The sequence below is a fragment of the Lytechinus pictus genome, chromosome 8 (assembly GCF_037042905.1).
Source record: "Lytechinus pictus isolate F3 Inbred chromosome 8, Lp3.0, whole genome shotgun sequence".
NCBI lineage: Eukaryota > Metazoa > Echinodermata > Echinoidea > Temnopleuroida > Toxopneustidae > Lytechinus > Lytechinus pictus.
In genome coordinates this window covers 11,909,610-11,928,336 of record NC_087252.1, presented here as the reverse complement: position 1 = coordinate 11,928,336, position 18,727 = coordinate 11,909,610, and the positions used below count along the sequence as shown (strand labels likewise).

The following is an 18,727-nucleotide window of genomic DNA, read 5'->3' as shown; positions in this document are numbered from 1 at the left end:
GGGAATATGTTAATAGAAGTAACAATACATACTAAGGTTCTAATATTTCACGTCTTACCGGTAACCGGTATTTTCAAATTTAATCAAATAACAAAATGTCAAGACACTGTTTAGATTCGATATACTGTATAGGGCATATTGTAACATTTCTTCAAAACGTAAGAAGAACACACATTGAGTGACAGCAATAAATTGAGAAAAAACCTGATAAGTTTATCAGATTTTTCTGTGTGTTGGTTGGTTTCCTTTTCTATGTTTAAAATCTAAGCTAAACAGAGTACATATTACATCCAACAATTTTAGAAGTGCAATAATTCAGTCTATCATCAATATACGTTACAAAGTCACCAACAACCAATTTGAATAAGTATTGAATTCTAGGTCCATTTTTTTTAACAAAGGGAACTCGAAAAATGTAATTTCAAAAACTCAAGTAATAAAAGCGTTTGTGTATTGATGAAATCAATAATAACAGCTACCATTTTTTATGCTTCAGAAAAGAACTAAACGAAGTGAATATATATTCATCTCCTAGTTTTACGTTCAAACCGTCCCTGGGCAAACTAAAGTGCACACTCTGTTGGTTTGATCTGGACAAGCTGATAACCATAGATTACACAGTAAATATTAACAAATGGAAACTAAGTAGGGTATAGCGACATTACTCTCGATTTTCGTGAATGTACATAAGTGTACGACCTCATAACCAATAGTGTCATTTGTACAATGCAGTATCGGACACCTTGGGAATGTCCATGCAATTCTTCTCTTACACTGCAATTGTTAAGGAAGTTCTTGTTGATATGACAGTAAGAATGTGAGCATTCTATCGCCTTATCTGGAAATGGCATCTTATTTGCAGTTCTGCTTTGTCATTCTCTTGTGCAGAAAAGGTATGTAGTTTATGCATTTCATAAAGTTTCACAACGTCTTTTTTATGTCAAGAACGTCGAAGACAAATTTACACGAACAGATAATACAAAGCTCGAAAATTTCACTGAATGGTTTATTTTCCCCCCTTAAATTTACTTATGTTCATCCAATTCTTGCAAAATAATATTCGACACGTTATTACAATTAATAGTTCTAGAACCAATGTATTAACTGGCTTTCCTCTAAATACCTGATTGAAATTTGATGAGAGATTATCAAAATTTCATCCTTGAAATGTGATGTTTACATATTATCACAAAATGACTTTGTTTTTCATATTGAACTTACAGGATCCCCATCTGCAAATACGATTTCTTTTCAACAACAGACCCTACCAGTCACCGGAGAAGATTTTACAACTGAATGCAGTTATTCACCTTCTTCATATCCTCGCTTAGTACAGTGGAAACACGACGGCATCGAGGTCGCTAATGAATCGTGCCCATATGCGAATGAATGTACACCTAATATTTCTAATCCTACAAAGTACAAGATATTGGTAGATGACCGCAGCACATCGCTAACAATAATCAATTTGACCACTGGTGACAATGGGAGATACACATGCGATTTAATAAACAAGAGTGGAACATGGTCAGCGGTTGAGACAATACAAGTACTAAATCCAGGTAAAAAAAGAAGAAAAAACGGACAGCGTTGCAACATACCATTCAAATTGCCCTACGCTGTTTGGTAAAACAAAATCAGATGTAAAAGACAACGTCAATGAAAGACTGTTCAACTTTGTTTAAAGATAAAGGCCCGACACCGTGATTTCAAGAGCGTATACTTTATTTTAATGCCTTTTTTTTTTTTCAATATTTCAGTCTTTAGCTTTGTAAAATTACATTCCATTTTGACCCAGACAAGAAAAAAAGTTCGTATGAATCAAAACAAACTGTAACAGCTGCTACACCGAGGATGATTATGTTCCATTATTATTAGACGTCTAATTTACTAAATGATGAGATCCATTTGATAAAGGAATGTATAAAATTAGCCATCATCGTCATCCTACATTTCATTATCAGTGATTTGGGTAATGCCAGGTAACCAAAGGCCAAGAACAAGGTCGGACCAAGGACATAGTTTGCATGTCCGCTACCTAGACCAATGACGACTCCTCTAAGGCCAAGCCCGAGTGCATTGCCTTAGTGAATGCGTCAAATACCAAGGGTAAAACATGTCCGTCATTTAAATTTCTTAAAAGTTGCTCATCTTGTACGACAATGGACCCCCTTCCCCGCCAAAAAATGTAATTATCGGATTATTGATACCCCATTTTCCAGTGTATTTTGAAACCTATATATTAAAAGAGCTATGTATTTGATGGTTGATTTTTTCCCGTCTATATTTGAGGTTACTTGGATGAAAAATGGTATGTAAATTGAAAATTAGTCCTAAAAGAATGAAATATCTGAGCAAGCAGGAACTTTTCCATACTGTCTTTATAATTATTTCATAAATTCCCTCTTCTACATTCGCAGCTCCGCCATCGCAGGTCTCTATCGATAGTGCACAACCAGACGGTCCGATTTCGAACTCCGCAACTATAACAGTAACTTCTGGAGAACCGTATAACATTACATGCAATACTTTCCCAGCAAGGCCTCCTGTCGTACTGACTTGGCTAATACCAGATGATGTGATCTTTTATGTCCACGGCCAGTCTGATACAATTCAAGGGAACAAGTACGTGTCAAGGAAAACAGCTACCATCACGCCCTCTACGAACGACCAAGGAAAGGTTCTGCGCTGTGAGGCATCACATCCCAAACTATTCACCAACTTACAAAGTTCAGTGTACCTGAATGTTCATGGTATGTGTAGACTATAGATCAACCTTGCGCAGTATAATAATTATAATGCTAATAGGTCATTCCGTGCCGTTCAGTCCATCTCAAGAGTCGAGTCTAGGGACTTGCTTTTATTCTTTATTCAGGCTGTCTATCTTAAAAACAATATATATATATGTAAAAAATAAATTCATAATTATGTTAAGCCAATATTGCAGAAATGTATCACCTTTATTTTTATTCAAGTTAATTTCAATTTATGTTAATAGGAGAAAAAAAAATCTAAATCATGTAACAATTATTGTCACAAGATTAACGTCTGGTTATTCTTTTTCCTTTTCTTTCGATTTATAAAGTTTTACCGTCGAGCATGACCCTCTTCCAAAAAGGAATTGGCAAGGACAAAGATTTGGGATCAGCAGTCATGTACGTTCAAGAGGATTCACCCTCATCAATAACCTGCAAATGCATTGGATCATTCCCAGCGGTTGAATTTGTTTGGATGCTTGGTAGTTCCACCAGTCTTCAAAATAATACTAGTCTTCAGAAGCTTAACAGTGCGTTAGACTACAGTTTGTTCGATACCGAAAGTGTCATCACGATTCTTCCAGAGAGAAAGCACCATGGAAAATTCCTTAAATGTTTTGCGAGTTTGGGAAGCCATGTTAAACGAAGGATTGCCAAATTATTGGTTTACGGTGAGTTGTTTTATCCCTATGTATACATAACATATTCCATTATAATTCTGTGACATCTGTGCCTTCTTCTGAAATTAAAAGCATAATACACTAAATACCACCAAAAAAATATTTCACATGTGGTTTATGTTATAAAACATCGTCGATTAATACTAAGTTTTTTATTTAGACAATACATATTTTCCGAACTTTTCGAAATGTTTAAGGTGAAACTACATGTACAGGCTAATATAAATATATCACGTTTGATAGGTAAATGTGTTATTCTATTATACTTCTGTCATGTATTTGCTATACCAAATTTGATTATCAGATGATCCAAATAGATCTCCAAATATATTTTTACTAGAACGGGTAGAAGGCTGCTTAATGTTCTTTTACGAAAAAGGCATTCTAGTTAGATTTGTGGGGGTAATATTGTGTTTTAGGAATATTGAACAACACTTTTAACCCAAGGGCAATTCTGTTTCTTAAGGTATATTTTCGCATTTGGATTTATTTACCATATCCATCGTAAAGGTCCACCTGACAGTGTAGAAATTGCTTCCATTGGAGATGCTAACTTGGAAGATGGAATAGAAACAACCGTAACCTGCAGGGCTCGAAATGGATACCCCAATTTCCTCATCCATTGGTACATTGGCTTAAAGAACGTCACAGAAGACTCATCTCTTAAGAATACAGTCAATGCTGCTGACCGATACGATGCTGAAAGCTCTCTGATAGTAATACCGAATTGGCTTGACCATGGGAAGCGGCTCATTTGTGAGGCAGTCCAAACTACAACATTCTCAATCATGGCATTGAACGAGAGTATTGTTCTGAACATATCATGTAAGCACTAACTCATTTCATATTTTGGTACAAGTTAGGACCAATGGTCCCTAACAAATTAACCAAATCCCCACACAGACTTCTGAATTATTTTTTATGTATATATATATATATATACATATATATATATATGAAAATAAAGTGATACCTGTAGTAGAGATGTTGGGTACACTATCATTCCCTTTTTAAATTCCGTTTCCTGTTCTTTCTGTTGTAAACCTTCGTTTTTATCACTTAGTGCTCTCGCTGATTTATAAGGTTTCCGCATTTGCTTCCAGACGTACCAGTTGTTTCTATTTCTGCTCGACGTCTTACTTCACGTAAGTCAAATACAACATATGGGGCTATGGAATTTGCGCTGACATGTAGAGCAGATTCCAATCCACCTGCCGTTGTCTTTGAATGGTTCAGTGATGAAGCTATTGTCTTCAATGACACCAGTAACATGAATCTCCACGAGAATAGCCCAGAACATGCAGAAAGAGAGACCGTAACCACTAGTGACCTGATGATTCGAAGCCGACCATCTGAACATCCATCTATTTACAATTGCACTGCTGTATCCAGATACGGGTTAGGATCAGCAGTTTTCAATTCTTCGTTATTTCGTGAGTTGAACTGTGATATTATTTTTGATTTTGGATATTCTGTTTTCTAAAGTAATACTAATTGAATTATTATAATAACTATATACGTTAGTTTAAAAATACAGACTGTCACATCTGAATGATATTTCGTCACATTTGATTAAAATAGTAAATATAAAAACAAGACAATGAATTATGGTTAAAGAAAATAAGAATTGTACTATTAAACTCTTACTCTATCATTTGATGGTTTTTGTTTCCGCCTTTTATATACATGTAGTTATCCCAGATGTACCTGCCTGGCTCATCGTTGACCAAAACCAGACAAAATCTTCATCTATTGTCGTTGCCTGGCAACCAGGTTATGTCATGAAGTCATGTTAAATATTGTTCATACTGCATCGGAAATGACTTTAAAGGATGCATTGAACCAGATGAAGTTTCCAAAAAGTCGAATAAACGTATTTAATGTTTAATGTGTGAATTTGTGCATATCAAACTTCGTTGCAGCTTCAATTGCATTTTGGTAAATCAATTCCATTAGTATTTGCAGTATGTAATAACTACATTATATGTGAATATCAATATGTATTTGTAAGGTGAAAATCATAATGTATATTAACGACTTGCGACTGTTTTCCTCGTATATACTCTGTCGGTGGCTGAAACTGATTTTTTGAGGATGTTATGTGGCTATTAGCGTGCAGGTTATTTCTGTTCAACTTTTCTTGCTAACCACCTCTCAAGGTAAAAAACAATGAAATTGCAATAAATTGGCAAAATCTAGTGTTCATCACACATTCAAAATGTCTACTTTTAAACATTATCACTTTTCCGTAGTTTTCGGTACGTCAGTGATTTGTTTAAATACGAAAATATAATTCTTCCATGTTTTATTCTTTGTTGGAAAGTAAGTTTACACACAGACAATCTACATCTTCTGTTCTTCTTTTATCTATTTATTTTTTTAATAATAAGATACTTTTTATTAATCCCTACATTCATGCGTGGTAATTTATTCTGGACCTATTATTCTGACAACCTCACGAAAGGATAACCATACCAACCTTTCTGACGAAAGGGCGCCCGCTATCCGTCTTACAAGCTTTTAGCATTCTACCTGAAATGTTGATTGGTGTATGCGAAACTAAATCCCTGTAAGGAGGAAAAACAAGGAAGTGCCATTGTTAAATGTCTAAAGCATTTCAACTCTTGTATTTTGTGTTCTGATAGTTTGTGTTGGAATCTATGTCGGCTGAAACAAAGAGATCGTTGTCGCATTGCCTACGATCACTGAAAGATGGCGTCCATTTCTGTGCAAGTACCTCTTGTTCTATTCGTTATTACCATCTCAAAAAGCTGTAAGTATGAAGCGTTGTGTAATTTCTTTCATTAAGAGTAGTTTGTAGTAAATAGATACTGGCGATCTGTCGTATACGGACCTATGATTATTACCCATCGAAATCTTTAATTTGTTGAAAGATAAAAAAAATAATAATTCAAGTGACATCATAATTTTTTCAGAGACTTTCAAAACTTCATAATAAATTCCATTTCGAATAGATTATTATGTATGACATGAACTGACAAAAACGTGATTGACTATTTACACTGATTATTTCATTATATCACCAGCTCCACCCAGCATAATTTCAATCACGGATGGAAAGGGAATCCTACACTATTGTTCTAACAACCTTTCTTTAACTGCTGGGAAGAAAAATGAGATCACATGTGAAGCACATGGTGCAAGGCCCCCTGCAGTACTTACATGGCAAATACCTGGTGATACAGAGATATATTTACATGATCAGTTTGATGTTATTGAAGACGGATCTTACATCTCTCGGAAAGCTGTGACAATCACACCCTCCAGGAACGACCACGGAAAGATTCTTAGCTGCACTGCATCACACCAAGAACTACAGTATGAACCTCGGTGCTCAGTTCATCTCAATGTTTACGGTGTGTATGTCATAGAGGTTATTTTTGTTTGTAGATGTCATTCTTAGTCTTTTGAGAGCCTTTTATTGCCTCCACTGTAATGTATAAAATAACCAAATGTCTGAGCGAATCTATTCCTTTGCAGATGGATTTACATTATATGTGCATTTTACTTTCTTGTCCACATAACATGCGTATACAGGAAAGTATGTCATGTATGTGCTAAAAGCTTTCAGTCTCCTCAATATCATTTATCAAAGTGCTAATTCAGTACCATCCATAATCATCCCTGTCAGTTTAGTTCCTCATTTTACTCACTCAATATGTCTCTTTCTCTTTTAATTTGAAGTTCTGCCAAGGGACGTACTGCTCTTTCCAACTGGAGGTAACCATTCACAATCAAAACTCCTACACGTTCAAGAAGATTCACCGACTTATATCACTTGTAAAAGCATTGAGTCATTCCCAGCTACCAAACTATCATTTCAGTTAGCAGGTAGTGCTGGTCATGCTGGCAATATCCTCATCCATGAAAATGCCTCAAGCAAAATAAGTGTTCTAGACGATACTTTGTTTGACACCGAAGCCACCTTACCCATACGCCCAAATATTGAGCATCATGAGAAGTACATTAAATGCTACGCAATACTTGAAGGATCCAGATTCGACGTAGGGTTTGCCAAATTGATCGTTTACGGTGAGTTTGTCTTAATATTCCTTTTGGTTAGTATTTTTCCAGAAATAAATAATAATGTAGTTCAATCTATTGTCCTATTAAGTTTTATTTGATAATAATCGTCATCATTTACATGATAAAGTATATTCTCTATAGTTGTGTATTGTTTTGGATTTCTTACAAAATCCAAGGCTGAAAAGGGCCACGGCATCATCACTTTATTAGGGAATTTACATATTCTAAGAAAATAGAGAATGCAAGAGGTGTCTTTCATCTCTTTCATCAATTATATAAATCATTAGGATGTTAAGTAGGTTATATTAAAAACAAAATTTCATTATTCATCTTAGGGCATTTTTATATGAATATTATTTTTACGTTTTGTTCAAAGGCCTACCAAAAGGGATCAAAATTATTTCCCCTGTGGACCTATACGAGGGCATAGAAATAAATGCAACCTGCAAATCTGTTAATGGATACCCTGCACCGCATATCCATTGGTTCATCGGATCAAGAAATCTTACAGAGGATTCATTTTTAAACATAAGTGAAAATAAAGCTGGTCGATACGATGCTGAAAGCACTCTGACTCTAATACCGACGAGGTTTGATCATGGAAAACATCTTTTCTGTGAGGCAGTTCAACCTACAACACTCCCAGCTCGATCGGTGAATCAAAGCTTGGTTCTGAATATAACATGTAAGTACTGATTTTTGTAATGCTGTTGATAAGACTATTGGGCAGGTTGGACAGATAGGAAAGCTTTTTTAATTCTAACTCATCTTGTTTGTTTGCATGTTTTCCTCGTTGACTCATTTGCTATTACAATTTTTTTTTCTGCTTGTCCTGCTCGCTTGTTTTTTAGATTTTGTGACAAAATTTTAAAAGAAAACTTGAGCCTTTTAAATTTCTTTCTTACATTCACAGACTAGAAACATGACGAAGGCTGCAATGAGAAAAAATGGCACTGCTTCCTCATTTTAGCAAAATAGTTGGACAGTGTTTTGTTTCCTCTTCCGAGTTTTTCAAAACCGACTGTCTCTGCTAATCATTATGCCTCTCCCTTTTTATATCAACTTATAGCGAATTTTTATTTTGAATCTGTAATGTAGATCATCCCGTTTTGTCAATCACTGTTCGACGTCTTACATCAAACAAAGCAAATGGGACTACTGAGCTCGTGTTGATATGTAAAGCGGACGCAAATCCTCCTGTCATTACTTTCGTTTGGCTTTGCAACAAAACTATAGTGTCCAATGACACCAATAACATCACACTCCTTGAGACTATATATGAAGATGCAACACTAAGGTCCAGCGTACTTGAGATTCAAAACCCACTCTCCAAATACCATTCTGTTTATAAATGCACCGCAGTATCAGCATATGGGTCGGGAAGTGCAAACTTCGATTCCCTGAATTCGTGTACGTTTACCTTTTGTTTCTTTTCTAATAATCAAATAACAATTAAAATAACGTCATCAAAAAACTTTTAATCACTCTATGCATTTTTTGTTACATAGTTGATGTTTTCATATTTTTATACTAGAAGAATCATCTTTTTTATGCATGTGGCTTTTAATGACTCCTCCACACTGTAAATAGTTGAATTTGATATGTTTTATCCTAAATTGAATAAATAAATAAAAAGGAATAAATAAATTAATACAAATTAATTTTGTTTGAAAATGAAATATTCATGCTATCCTACCAATTGATTTACTATTTCATTTATATTTATAAACGTACCATGTTAGATTTATGTTTACTGTTTATATCATCTTCTATTTTTTACAGATTTTATCCTGAATCCACCTTCTGGGTTCACCCTGTACCAAAACCAGACAAGATCTTCATCTCTGTTCGTTGCGTGGTAACCTAGATTCACTATTAGGGTATCCGACAAAAACATCACTCTATATATTAATTATACACGTTGTCATTGAAAATTACCCTCATTTATTATCAAACGTTGTTCTTTATTTCCAAAGTTATAAAATAGTTCCAAGAACCAAAAAGAGATTGTTTGTAATTAGTACGAAGTTAAACGATCACTTTGCCAAGAATATAATTGCAAGAAACGTAACAGTGTGAAACAAATCTAGGAGTATCTGTTTCCGTCCTTTAGTCATGTGCATCGCTTCCCCCTACTTTTAGCGCTGTTGAGCTTACTCTTACAAAATACAAATACATTCTTAAAAAATAATATACAGTTTTTATCTATGTTCGTTGTTTGAGTGTGAATTCAATGAAAAACGGGCTTGTTTATTTTGATATTTACTTCGAAAAAAAGTATACAGTCACACAAAACCCCATGTTATTCTATATAGTGGATACTATTTTGGCACCATTACGTCTGTGTCTTAACATCATAATATTTTACTTATGCCCACTGGCGAAAGAGCGCCTGCTTTCCACTTAACAAGCTTTAACATCATTACCTGTTATGTTGAGGGGTGTCTTAGAAAGTATGCCAAACCGAAACCATGTAAGGAGGGAATATGAGGAAGTGTCATTGTATAATTGCCCAAGCATTTCATATTTCGTAATTTTAGGATATCATATTGTGATATCACTTTGTTGGAATTTAGAATCAACTGTCGGTCGTAACAGAACATCCACGCATTGCCATAGATAATTACTGAATGACAATGTCCATTTCTAGACAAGTAGCTCTTCAACTTTTCCTTGGGGTTATCATCTCACAAAGCGGTAAGTAGTCATATGTTGCATTTGATTCATCAAAGCATGATGAGAAGGTTTGCATAGCAAATAGATACTGATCGTATGAATTGGCATGAACACTGTGTATGAACCAATTAACGATTAGTGATAATCGAAATATGTAGGGCCTACGCAATTAGAGAGAGAATCCACTATTTAAACGAAATCATAACATTAAGGGAGAATATCTTGATGTTCCAAATATGTTCCATAGTTTACATCATAACACGTAAAATTATTTTGAAATTGAAAGAAAAATATATTTATCAACTGACTTTACTGCTGAAAACATCTTATTTTTTTATCGCTAGCTCCACCCACTTGGATCTACATCATTGATGGAACAGGGGTCCGTTATTCCTTTAACAACCTCTCTGTAACGGTAATAGCTGGTCAACAGCATGACATCACATGTGAAGCATACGGAGCAAATCCCCATGCAGTGTTGGAATGGCATGTACCGGATGATATGGCTGTTGTTCACCAGGATCAGTCGGAAGCTCTTCAAGGCGGATCTTACATCTCCCGAAAAGCGGTAGCCATCACACCCTCCATGAATGACCACGGAAAGATTCTTAGCTGCATCACGTCACACCCAGAACTAAAAAATGAACGTCTACGCTCAGTTCATCTCAATGTTCATGGTATGTATGCAATACAGGTCATTTCTGTTTCAAAATGTCAGTATCAGTCTTTAGTGAGCCTTTTATTGCCGCCTCTGTAATATTTTACCTTTAAAAATTTGTAAGCGATGTTATTCCTTCGCAGATGGATTTACGCTATCATTTCACTTTTATGTCGACAGAATATACATAAAAAAATATATCATGTATGTAATAAAACATAAAACATATCTCTTCAGTCTCCTCAATATCATTTACCAAAGTTTAAATTCGATGCCATCCATAATACCCCCCCCCCCCTCCTTAGCTCTCTATCTCTCTCACTCACTCAAAATGTCTCCTTTTGTTTTTATTTTAAGTTCTGCCAAGGGATGTGGTGCTCTTTCGAACTGGAGGAAACCAGTCCAATTCAACCGTACTTAACGTTCAAGAAGATTCACCGACTTCAATTACTTGTAAAAGTATTCGGTCATTCCCAGCGACCAAACTATCATTTCAGTTGACAAGTGGTACTGGTCATACTGACAGAATCCCCATCCATGAAAATTCCTCAATCAAAAGGAATGTTTTAGACGATGCTTTGTTTGACACCGAGAGCACTGTAACAATACATCCAAATATTAAACATCATGGGAAGACCGTTCAATGCTACGCATCACTTGAAAAACACGTAGTCGGATTTACGTCCGCCACAGTGATCGTTTACGGTGAGGTATTCTTCTTCTTCCCTTTCGGTTACTAATTTTTGAAAGGACATGTTTATTCAAACAAAAAAAATCAATTCATTGCTTTAATAGTCGTGATCCAACTGCCATGATTTACATGATAACACATATTCTTAATAGTTCTGTGTGGTTTAACATTTCTTACATTTTTCCTTGCTAAAAGGGCCAATTCGTCATCGCTAATATTGATAATTTCACGTAATCTAAAAAAAAGGGAAGGTTTGCAAGAGGAGTTTTTTAACCCTTTTTACAAATTACATAATACATTAAGCAGGTTGACTTTGAACTGAAATTTATATCCTATATTCAAGGCATTTAAAAATGTTTATCGATTTATGTTTCGTCTAAAGGCCCACCAGAACGCGTAATTATGAGCTCTACTGTGGACCTATACGATGGCATAGAAATAAATGTAACCTGCAGATCTCTTAATGGATACCCTGCACCGCATATCCATTGGTACATCGGGTCAAGAAATCTTACAGAGGATTCATCTTTAAAAATAAGTGAAAATAATGCCGGTCGATATGACACTGAAAGCACTCTGACTCTAATACCGACGAGGTTTGACCATGGGAAACGTCTTCTCTGCCTGGCAGTTCAACCTACACGTTCAGTGAATCAAAGCTTGGTTCTGAACGTAACATGTAAGTACCGTTTCTTGCAATGCTTTTGATAAGACTACTAAGCTGGTTTTATAGAAAGGGAAGCCTTTTGATTTCTAACTGATCCGGTCTGTTTACACGTTTACCAAGTTGACTCGTTGCTATTTTTTGTTCTTGTTTTGCTTGTCTGTTCATAAGATTGACAATATTGTACAAGAAAACTTTAGCATTTTAAGTTTCTTTTAACCTTCAGAGACTATAAACATGATAAAGGTCGCGATGAGACAAATTTTCAAAATGACATTTTTACAAAATGATTGCATGTTTTGTTTCCTGCTTTGCTTCTTCCTAAACAAATTTGATAATTTGTCTCTGCCAGACCTTATGCCTCTCCCATTTCATATTAACTTATAGCAAATTTGTATTTTGTATCTGTAATGTAGATAATCCTGCTGTGTCAATCACTGCTCGACGTCTTACCTCACACAAAGCAAGTGGGACTACTGAGCTCGTGTTGATATGTGAAGCGGACGCCAATCCTCCTGTCAATACCTTCGTTTGGCTTTGCAACGAGACTGTAGTGCCCTGGGACACCAATAACATTACTCTCCCCCAGACTATATCTGAAGATGCAACACTAAGGTCCAGCGTATTTGCGATTCAAAACCAACTCTCGAAAAATCATTGTGTTTTTAACTGCACCGCTGAATCAGAATACGGCTCGGGAAGTGCAACCTTCGATTCCCTTTATTCGTGTACGTTTAACGGTTATTTTCTGTTTGTCTGATAATTAACAAATAAAGTGATGTCATCAAAATATTTCTAAACACATTGTATAACTTTTATTACATAATTGATGTTGTCTTTATATTTTTTACACCGGAAGAATCATAATTGTTTAAGACTGTGGCTTTTAATGAATCCTCCACAATGTAAAATAATTGAATTTGCTATGTTCATTTTGAACTGAATAAATATAAATGGGTAAATATTGTTTAAAAAATTGTCTCAAAATTATCCATATATTCACGTAATCCTATCAATAATGCTTTAACACAGAACATTATAAAAGTATTAATTTTGACATTTCAGTGATACTCATAACATTTCCTCTTAAATTTATATTTACAGTTTATGTTATCTTTTTTTTACAGATGTTATCCCGAATCCACCTTCTGTCTTCATCATCTACCAACACCAGACGAGATCTTCATCTCTTTTCGTTGCCTGGCAGCTAGGATTCATCATTGGACAAAAGTATCAATCAGAAAGTATCGACAATGTGATCAACAAACATGAAATCGGTAAAATGTAGAATTTTATTGTAGATAAGATAACCCATCGCACATTTCATTTCTTTATACAGTATAAACACTCGGAAATGCGATGTTTTCAGATACATTCGGTGGATTAGTTATTTCATATTTAATATTCAACACAACTTTTAATTAATGTCTATTCTGTAATTATGTTATATAAATGATATATCGCTATGTAATCGAGCGGCCCTGACGTGCAGATTATATATTGTGTGCGCGCGTGTATGCGCGCGTGTTTGTGAGAGAGCTAAAGATATCGGGGCTGCCTCCTCAGAAAAATGAGTAAATTAATCAATAAATGAATTGACAATGATTTTTTGAATGGAGATGAAAAAATATTGAAAGTAAAGAAATTCAATGAAAGCGAAAAGGGTAAAATTCGAAACTTTTGCTGCATATAAAAAAATAAACATTTGTTACTATTATTGTTTGCTTCCCACCCCCCCCCCCCCCCGAAAATCATGGGGGAACGCCATACCTATTTTGATTGATGACCTCTTTTGTTACGTTGGGCGATCCAATAACTAGTTCTCCAGTATTTGCGAAAAAAATTTAAACTGAAAAATGTGGCATAGCGTGGAATAAACTGAGGGGTATGAATTTTGATTCCCATTATCCAAATTACTGCTTAAACCACCAGTATTAATTCATTGTTTGAACATTAAAAAATCATTAGTTCAATAACAAGACAGATTGGTTGAATTGTACTATACCTGAATTTTGTTATTACATTAGTAGGCTTCAATATGCTTATACTAAATTTCCACTTTTAGGTTAATCACATTTTCTGCAGGAAGAGCGCCCACTTTACAAAAAAAATAAAGATAAAACAAAATATCAACATGATTGCATTAGACCTATACCTGTCATAGTGATGGATGTTTGAAGTATGTGAAACCGAATCCGTGTATCGAAGTAGGAGATGATACAACAAAGTGCCATACATGTATGTAGCTTTTCAAAACGGTATAGTTCTTATTAGATCATGGACTGATGATCTACTTGCAATGATAATTGACCACCGTGTAAAATGTCTAAGACTTCAGTAAGACTTTATGGTATTTCCATATTTGTAATATCTGGACGACGATGGCCATCTATATTCAAACAATTCTTGTTTTATCACTGTGTGTAATCATCTCACCAAGCAGTAAGTCTTTAGTTGTATTTGCATTATACTAGTAAGTTTATCGTAGCGAATTAAGACGATGGATATTTAAGGGTGATATATTATGTGAGCCGTTCGAATGGTTTATATTTAAACTTGTTTATTTTCAATTTTACCAATTATCAAAATTTATCTTTAACTGATTGATAATGCTAATTAAGGAATAAAATCACAATTTCGCCGTAAATATTATAATATAGTTCCAAAAATTTGGAAACTGTGGCTCGGACACTTTACGATTATCATGACAATGTCATTAACGTATGTTTACAAAAAAAATATATATATATTTTTTTACCAATTTTGTATATGTTTTATATGTACATGTATATTGCCCCTATTGATATTAGCATATTGCTGAAAGAGAATCCTAGTGAAGTATAGTATTTTATTTTCGTAAGAACAAACAACAAAACCAAAATTATTGTTGTATTAAAGTTCATGTAAATAAACTACACGGAAAACCCTCATCATTACCATTGCGGACAAAATACTTGTATTTATTTCTTTCAAATTGGTCGCCTTCACATTGCTAGTCGCAAAATAAGTATTGAAAGCTGATTTATGCAATTGTATTTTCTTATTCTACGTCTGACATAATTTTTTTTGCCTTTCTGCTTATCAGCAGATGTTTTCATGGAATGTCTAACAAGTAAAAAAATCTCACCAGAAATGATTACGGATAGCGGCATGAGCAATAGATATTGGGGAAAAAAATGTGGAGCTATATACATTCGATTTGACATCAAAACCATACATGTAGTTCATAATAGATATGTGTAGCGAAAATAAATATAATCTGACAATATTTTACACTAGGTATCCAAATGACCGCAAGTGGCATTTGGTTGCGAACTTAACAGTCGCTGTCGTAGGGTGGCTCATATACCTCATATATCATAAACGTAAAATGTTCAACCCTTGTAAGGCATTATGTTTTGAGCTTGTCAAACATTATATGGTCCTATGTCAGGTCTACATGTACGTTATATCGATTTTTAACTGATTCTATTCTAACTAGGTTCAACATTAAAATGAAAATGAAAAAAATATCCAAGTAGCTCTAAATGTCAAATACCACTACCATTTTTAATCCTTGTAAACCATTATGTTTTGAGTACGTTGAACGTGATTGTTCTACGTTAGGCCTATGTTATTATAAAAAAAAATAACTAAAAGGTTTTATTCTAGTGAGGTACATCATTAATATGAAAAGTACAAAGGCATTCATTAAAATAAAAATATTGAGTGTATTCATTACTTCTATCATCAGATCCACCGAATGTGATCGTTATTATTGATGACACGGGGATCCGCTACTGCTTCAATAACCTTTCAGTGACTGTCATAGCTGGAGATCAATACAACATCACATGTGAAGTATATGGAGCAATGCCTCCTGCACTACTGAAATGGCGTTTACCAGATGATATGGCTGTTGTTCATCAGGATCAGTCGGATGCTCTTCAAGGCGGATTTTACATCTCCCGAAAAGCGGTGACTATCACACCCTCCAGGGAAGACCACGAAACGATTCTTAACTGCATCGCGTCACACCCAGGACTACAAAATAAACTTCTATGCTCAGTTCATCTCATTGTTCATGGTATGGATTTTCTCTTTGTTATATTTTTCAGGGAATATCAGTAAGTTAATAGGTATATCATCTCTATATATCATTTTAACGTGAAAATTAGGGTAAAGCATTATGATAATGTCCAATGAAAAGGCATTTTAAGTTTATAATGATTTGGCATTCGCTAGTGCATGGATAACTAATTTACATATTCCTTCCTGTTTATCTCTCTTTTTATTTTTATTTTCTTTTTGGAGTTCTGCCTACAAGTGTGCTGCTCTTTCAATCTGGAGGTTACCAGTCCCATTCAACCGTCCTATACGTTCATGAAAATTCACCGACTTCAATCACATGTAAAAGTATTGGATCATTCCCGGCAACTGAACTGTCATTCTGGTTATATGGCGGTGGTGACGATACTCAAATTTACGCAAACCTTTCAACGACTCGCAGTGTTTTAGACGGAACTTTGTTTGACACTGAAAGTACCATAACTATACATCCAGATAAAAAGAACCATGGAATGCACATTGTATGCTACCCATCTATAGAGGGCGTCTTTATTAAGCCGTGCGTAGCTAGACTTGTTGTTCTTGGTGAGATTTTATTCCTTAAACGTTGTATTAACAATTTTTTCTGTGTGTAGAACGTTAATGATAAATAATAATGCTTACTCAGAATAGAATGAACCATATATTTTTACTACAAAATACACATAATTACAACTAGCTTGCTACTGTATTCGTTATAATATTCATAGTTATATTGAATCCATATCGTCATTATTGGTGATCATGGTGATTCGACGCCTCACTATTGGTGATTTGACGTCATCTAAGACTACAACGGTGCGCAAATAACACTGGACGGGCTATGCTTTGATGCTATATCTAATATTTAGCTTTCAATTTTACTATGATAATCGTCTGCTTTATGTTTCTTTGAAGGACCACCAGACGAGATCGGAATAGCTCTCCCAGAAGACGGTATCTTTGAAGGAGCAGAGACCAACGTAACCTGCAGAGTGTTTAATGGGAACCCGGCCCCCCTCGTTCACTGGTACCTAGGATCAACCAATGTGACGTCTAACTCATCCCTGCGGATAAGTAAAACCAGAGCTGATATCTATGATGCTGAAAGTACACTTTTCTTCACTCCCAAGAGATCCGATCATGGAAAGTGTCTTATCTGTGTGGCTGTTCAACCTGGAGTACCATTTCCTCGTTTTGTGAATGACAGTACGGTCCTGACCATATCGTGTAAGTGCAATGTCAGAATAAGAATGGTAAAGACTACGGCATGATGAATATGCTGTTGAAATCCGTCAGATTATTGTTTACATTAAAAAAAAATCGTATTTAATTGTTCAAAACATATATCAGAAAAAGAAAAACCTCTGAAAATTCACTATGCCCAATTGAGCGTGGTCCCGGCAGCTGCCAACTGAGCCAACAAATTGGTATGCTCCTTTGCTATATAATAATGGATAAATAATATGGGACAATGACAATGAGTAAGTGCTTTGCCAAGTAACCTTTCTAAAAAGAAATAAATTATCTACCACCAATCTTAACCAATTTTTGTCAACCTGTCTCATATTTCACGTCTATTTCATTTCCAATTTTCTTGTATACCTTTTTCATTCTAGATCACCCCATTGTGTCTATTGCTCTTCGACGTCTTACAACGAAAGAAACAAGCGGGACTGCTGGATTCTTGTTGATATGTACAGCAGATGCAAATCCCCTCGTCATTGCCTTCGAATGGCTCTGCAACGAAACTCTGATTTTAAACGTTACCGGTCGCACCTCGCTCACCGACACCTCACCAGAACGCGGACCCCTGAGCTCTTCAAAACTGGCAATTCAAACCCCAGTTCCTGAATATCCATGTATTTACCGCTGCACTGCTAAATCAAGATACGGTGAAGGCAGCGTGGTCTTCAACCCCTCCACTCCCAGTAAGTTTGAATGTGCTACGCGTGCGTATGTATTAAAAAATAATCGGGCCTACTTCAAAGACTAATATCAATGGCACAAATGTTCACAGCTGAATGATATGCTACGTGTAACCTAAGATAACATCATACAACAGCAATCGGTAATATGCCACAATTTTTACATGTTAAAGGATCGGAAACATAAACAAAGAACTAAACAAAATAGCTACAATAACAAAAGGATCCTTACAGGTATTGAAATAATGATAAAGTTTTTCGTTTTTCCTCGGCATATTCAAAGCCACACCAGATTCACCTTCTCCACTCATCATCCATCAAAACCAGACGACATCTTCAGCTCTCGTCGTTGCCTGGCAACCAGGATTCATCTCCGGGCTGCTTTTCACATATAATTTCAATTAAGGTAACTTCACGATCATTGTAACTATCACACAAACGTTGATTATGATTAGCTGCTGAGCCTTGTTGCTAATTACAAACTTGCCATATGTTTTTTCATGAAAACGGTCTCCTGGTTAAAAGACAACAAACTATATTGACAATATTGTTTAAAGCTTCA

The 18,727-nt window shown here is 35.3% G+C and overlaps 3 protein-coding genes across 3 annotated transcripts; all 3 read left to right on the top strand.

Moving 5' to 3' along the window:
• The first annotated feature begins 1,975 nt into the window (after positions 1-1,975).
• LOC135155005 (nephrin-like) lies at positions 1,976-4,272 on the top strand. The gene is made up of 4 exons (XM_064103280.1): positions 1,976-1,982; positions 2,421-2,753; positions 3,086-3,238; positions 3,947-4,272. Exons 1-4 carry the CDS (start codon positions 1,976-1,978, stop codon positions 4,270-4,272), a joined length of 819 nt encoding a protein of 272 aa, XP_063959350.1.
• A 5,605-nt stretch (positions 4,273-9,877) lies between these two features.
• On the top strand, positions 9,878-16,282 carry LOC135155004 (uncharacterized). The gene is made up of 7 exons (XM_064103279.1): positions 9,878-10,180; positions 10,504-10,836; positions 11,175-11,522; positions 11,891-12,187; positions 12,589-12,900; positions 13,300-13,449; positions 15,906-16,282. Exons 1-7 carry the CDS (start codon positions 10,114-10,116, stop codon positions 16,280-16,282), a joined length of 1,884 nt encoding a protein of 627 aa, XP_063959349.1. The 5' UTR covers positions 9,878-10,113.
• A 201-nt stretch (positions 16,283-16,483) lies between these two features.
• Positions 16,484-18,389, top strand: LOC129267195 (kin of IRRE-like protein 2). The gene is made up of 3 exons (XM_064103087.1): positions 16,484-16,804; positions 17,156-17,467; positions 17,857-18,389. Exons 1-3 carry the CDS (start codon positions 16,732-16,734, stop codon positions 18,231-18,233), a joined length of 762 nt encoding a protein of 253 aa, XP_063959157.1. The 5' UTR covers positions 16,484-16,731; the 3' UTR covers positions 18,234-18,389.
• The last annotated feature ends 338 nt before the right edge of the window (positions 18,390-18,727 follow it).

Bases quoted from the DNA above. Each gene is read 5' to 3' on its own strand.
- LOC135155005 (XM_064103280.1), top strand. The intron at 2,754-3,085 runs GTATGTGTAGAC...CGATTTATAAAG, and splicing joins AGTGTACCTGAATGTTCATG to TTTTACCGTCGAGCATGACC. The intron at 3,239-3,946 runs GTAGTTCCACCA...TCCATCGTAAAG, and splicing joins TGAATTTGTTTGGATGCTTG to GTCCACCTGACAGTGTAGAA.
- LOC135155004 (XM_064103279.1), top strand. From the start codon at position 10,114: ATGACAATGTCCATTTCTAGACAAGTAGCTCTTCAACTTTTCCTTGGG. The intron at 10,837-11,174 runs GTATGTATGCAA...TTTTATTTTAAG, and splicing joins AGTTCATCTCAATGTTCATG to TTCTGCCAAGGGATGTGGTG. The intron at 12,188-12,588 runs GTAAGTACCGTT...TCTGTAATGTAG, and splicing joins CTTGGTTCTGAACGTAACAT to ATAATCCTGCTGTGTCAATC.
- LOC129267195 (XM_064103087.1), top strand. From the start codon at position 16,732: ATGCACATTGTATGCTACCCATCTATAGAGGGCGTCTTTATTAAGCCG. The intron at 16,805-17,155 runs GTGAGATTTTAT...GTTTCTTTGAAG, and splicing joins AGCTAGACTTGTTGTTCTTG to GACCACCAGACGAGATCGGA. The intron at 17,468-17,856 runs GTAAGTGCAATG...TTTTCATTCTAG, and splicing joins TACGGTCCTGACCATATCGT to ATCACCCCATTGTGTCTATT.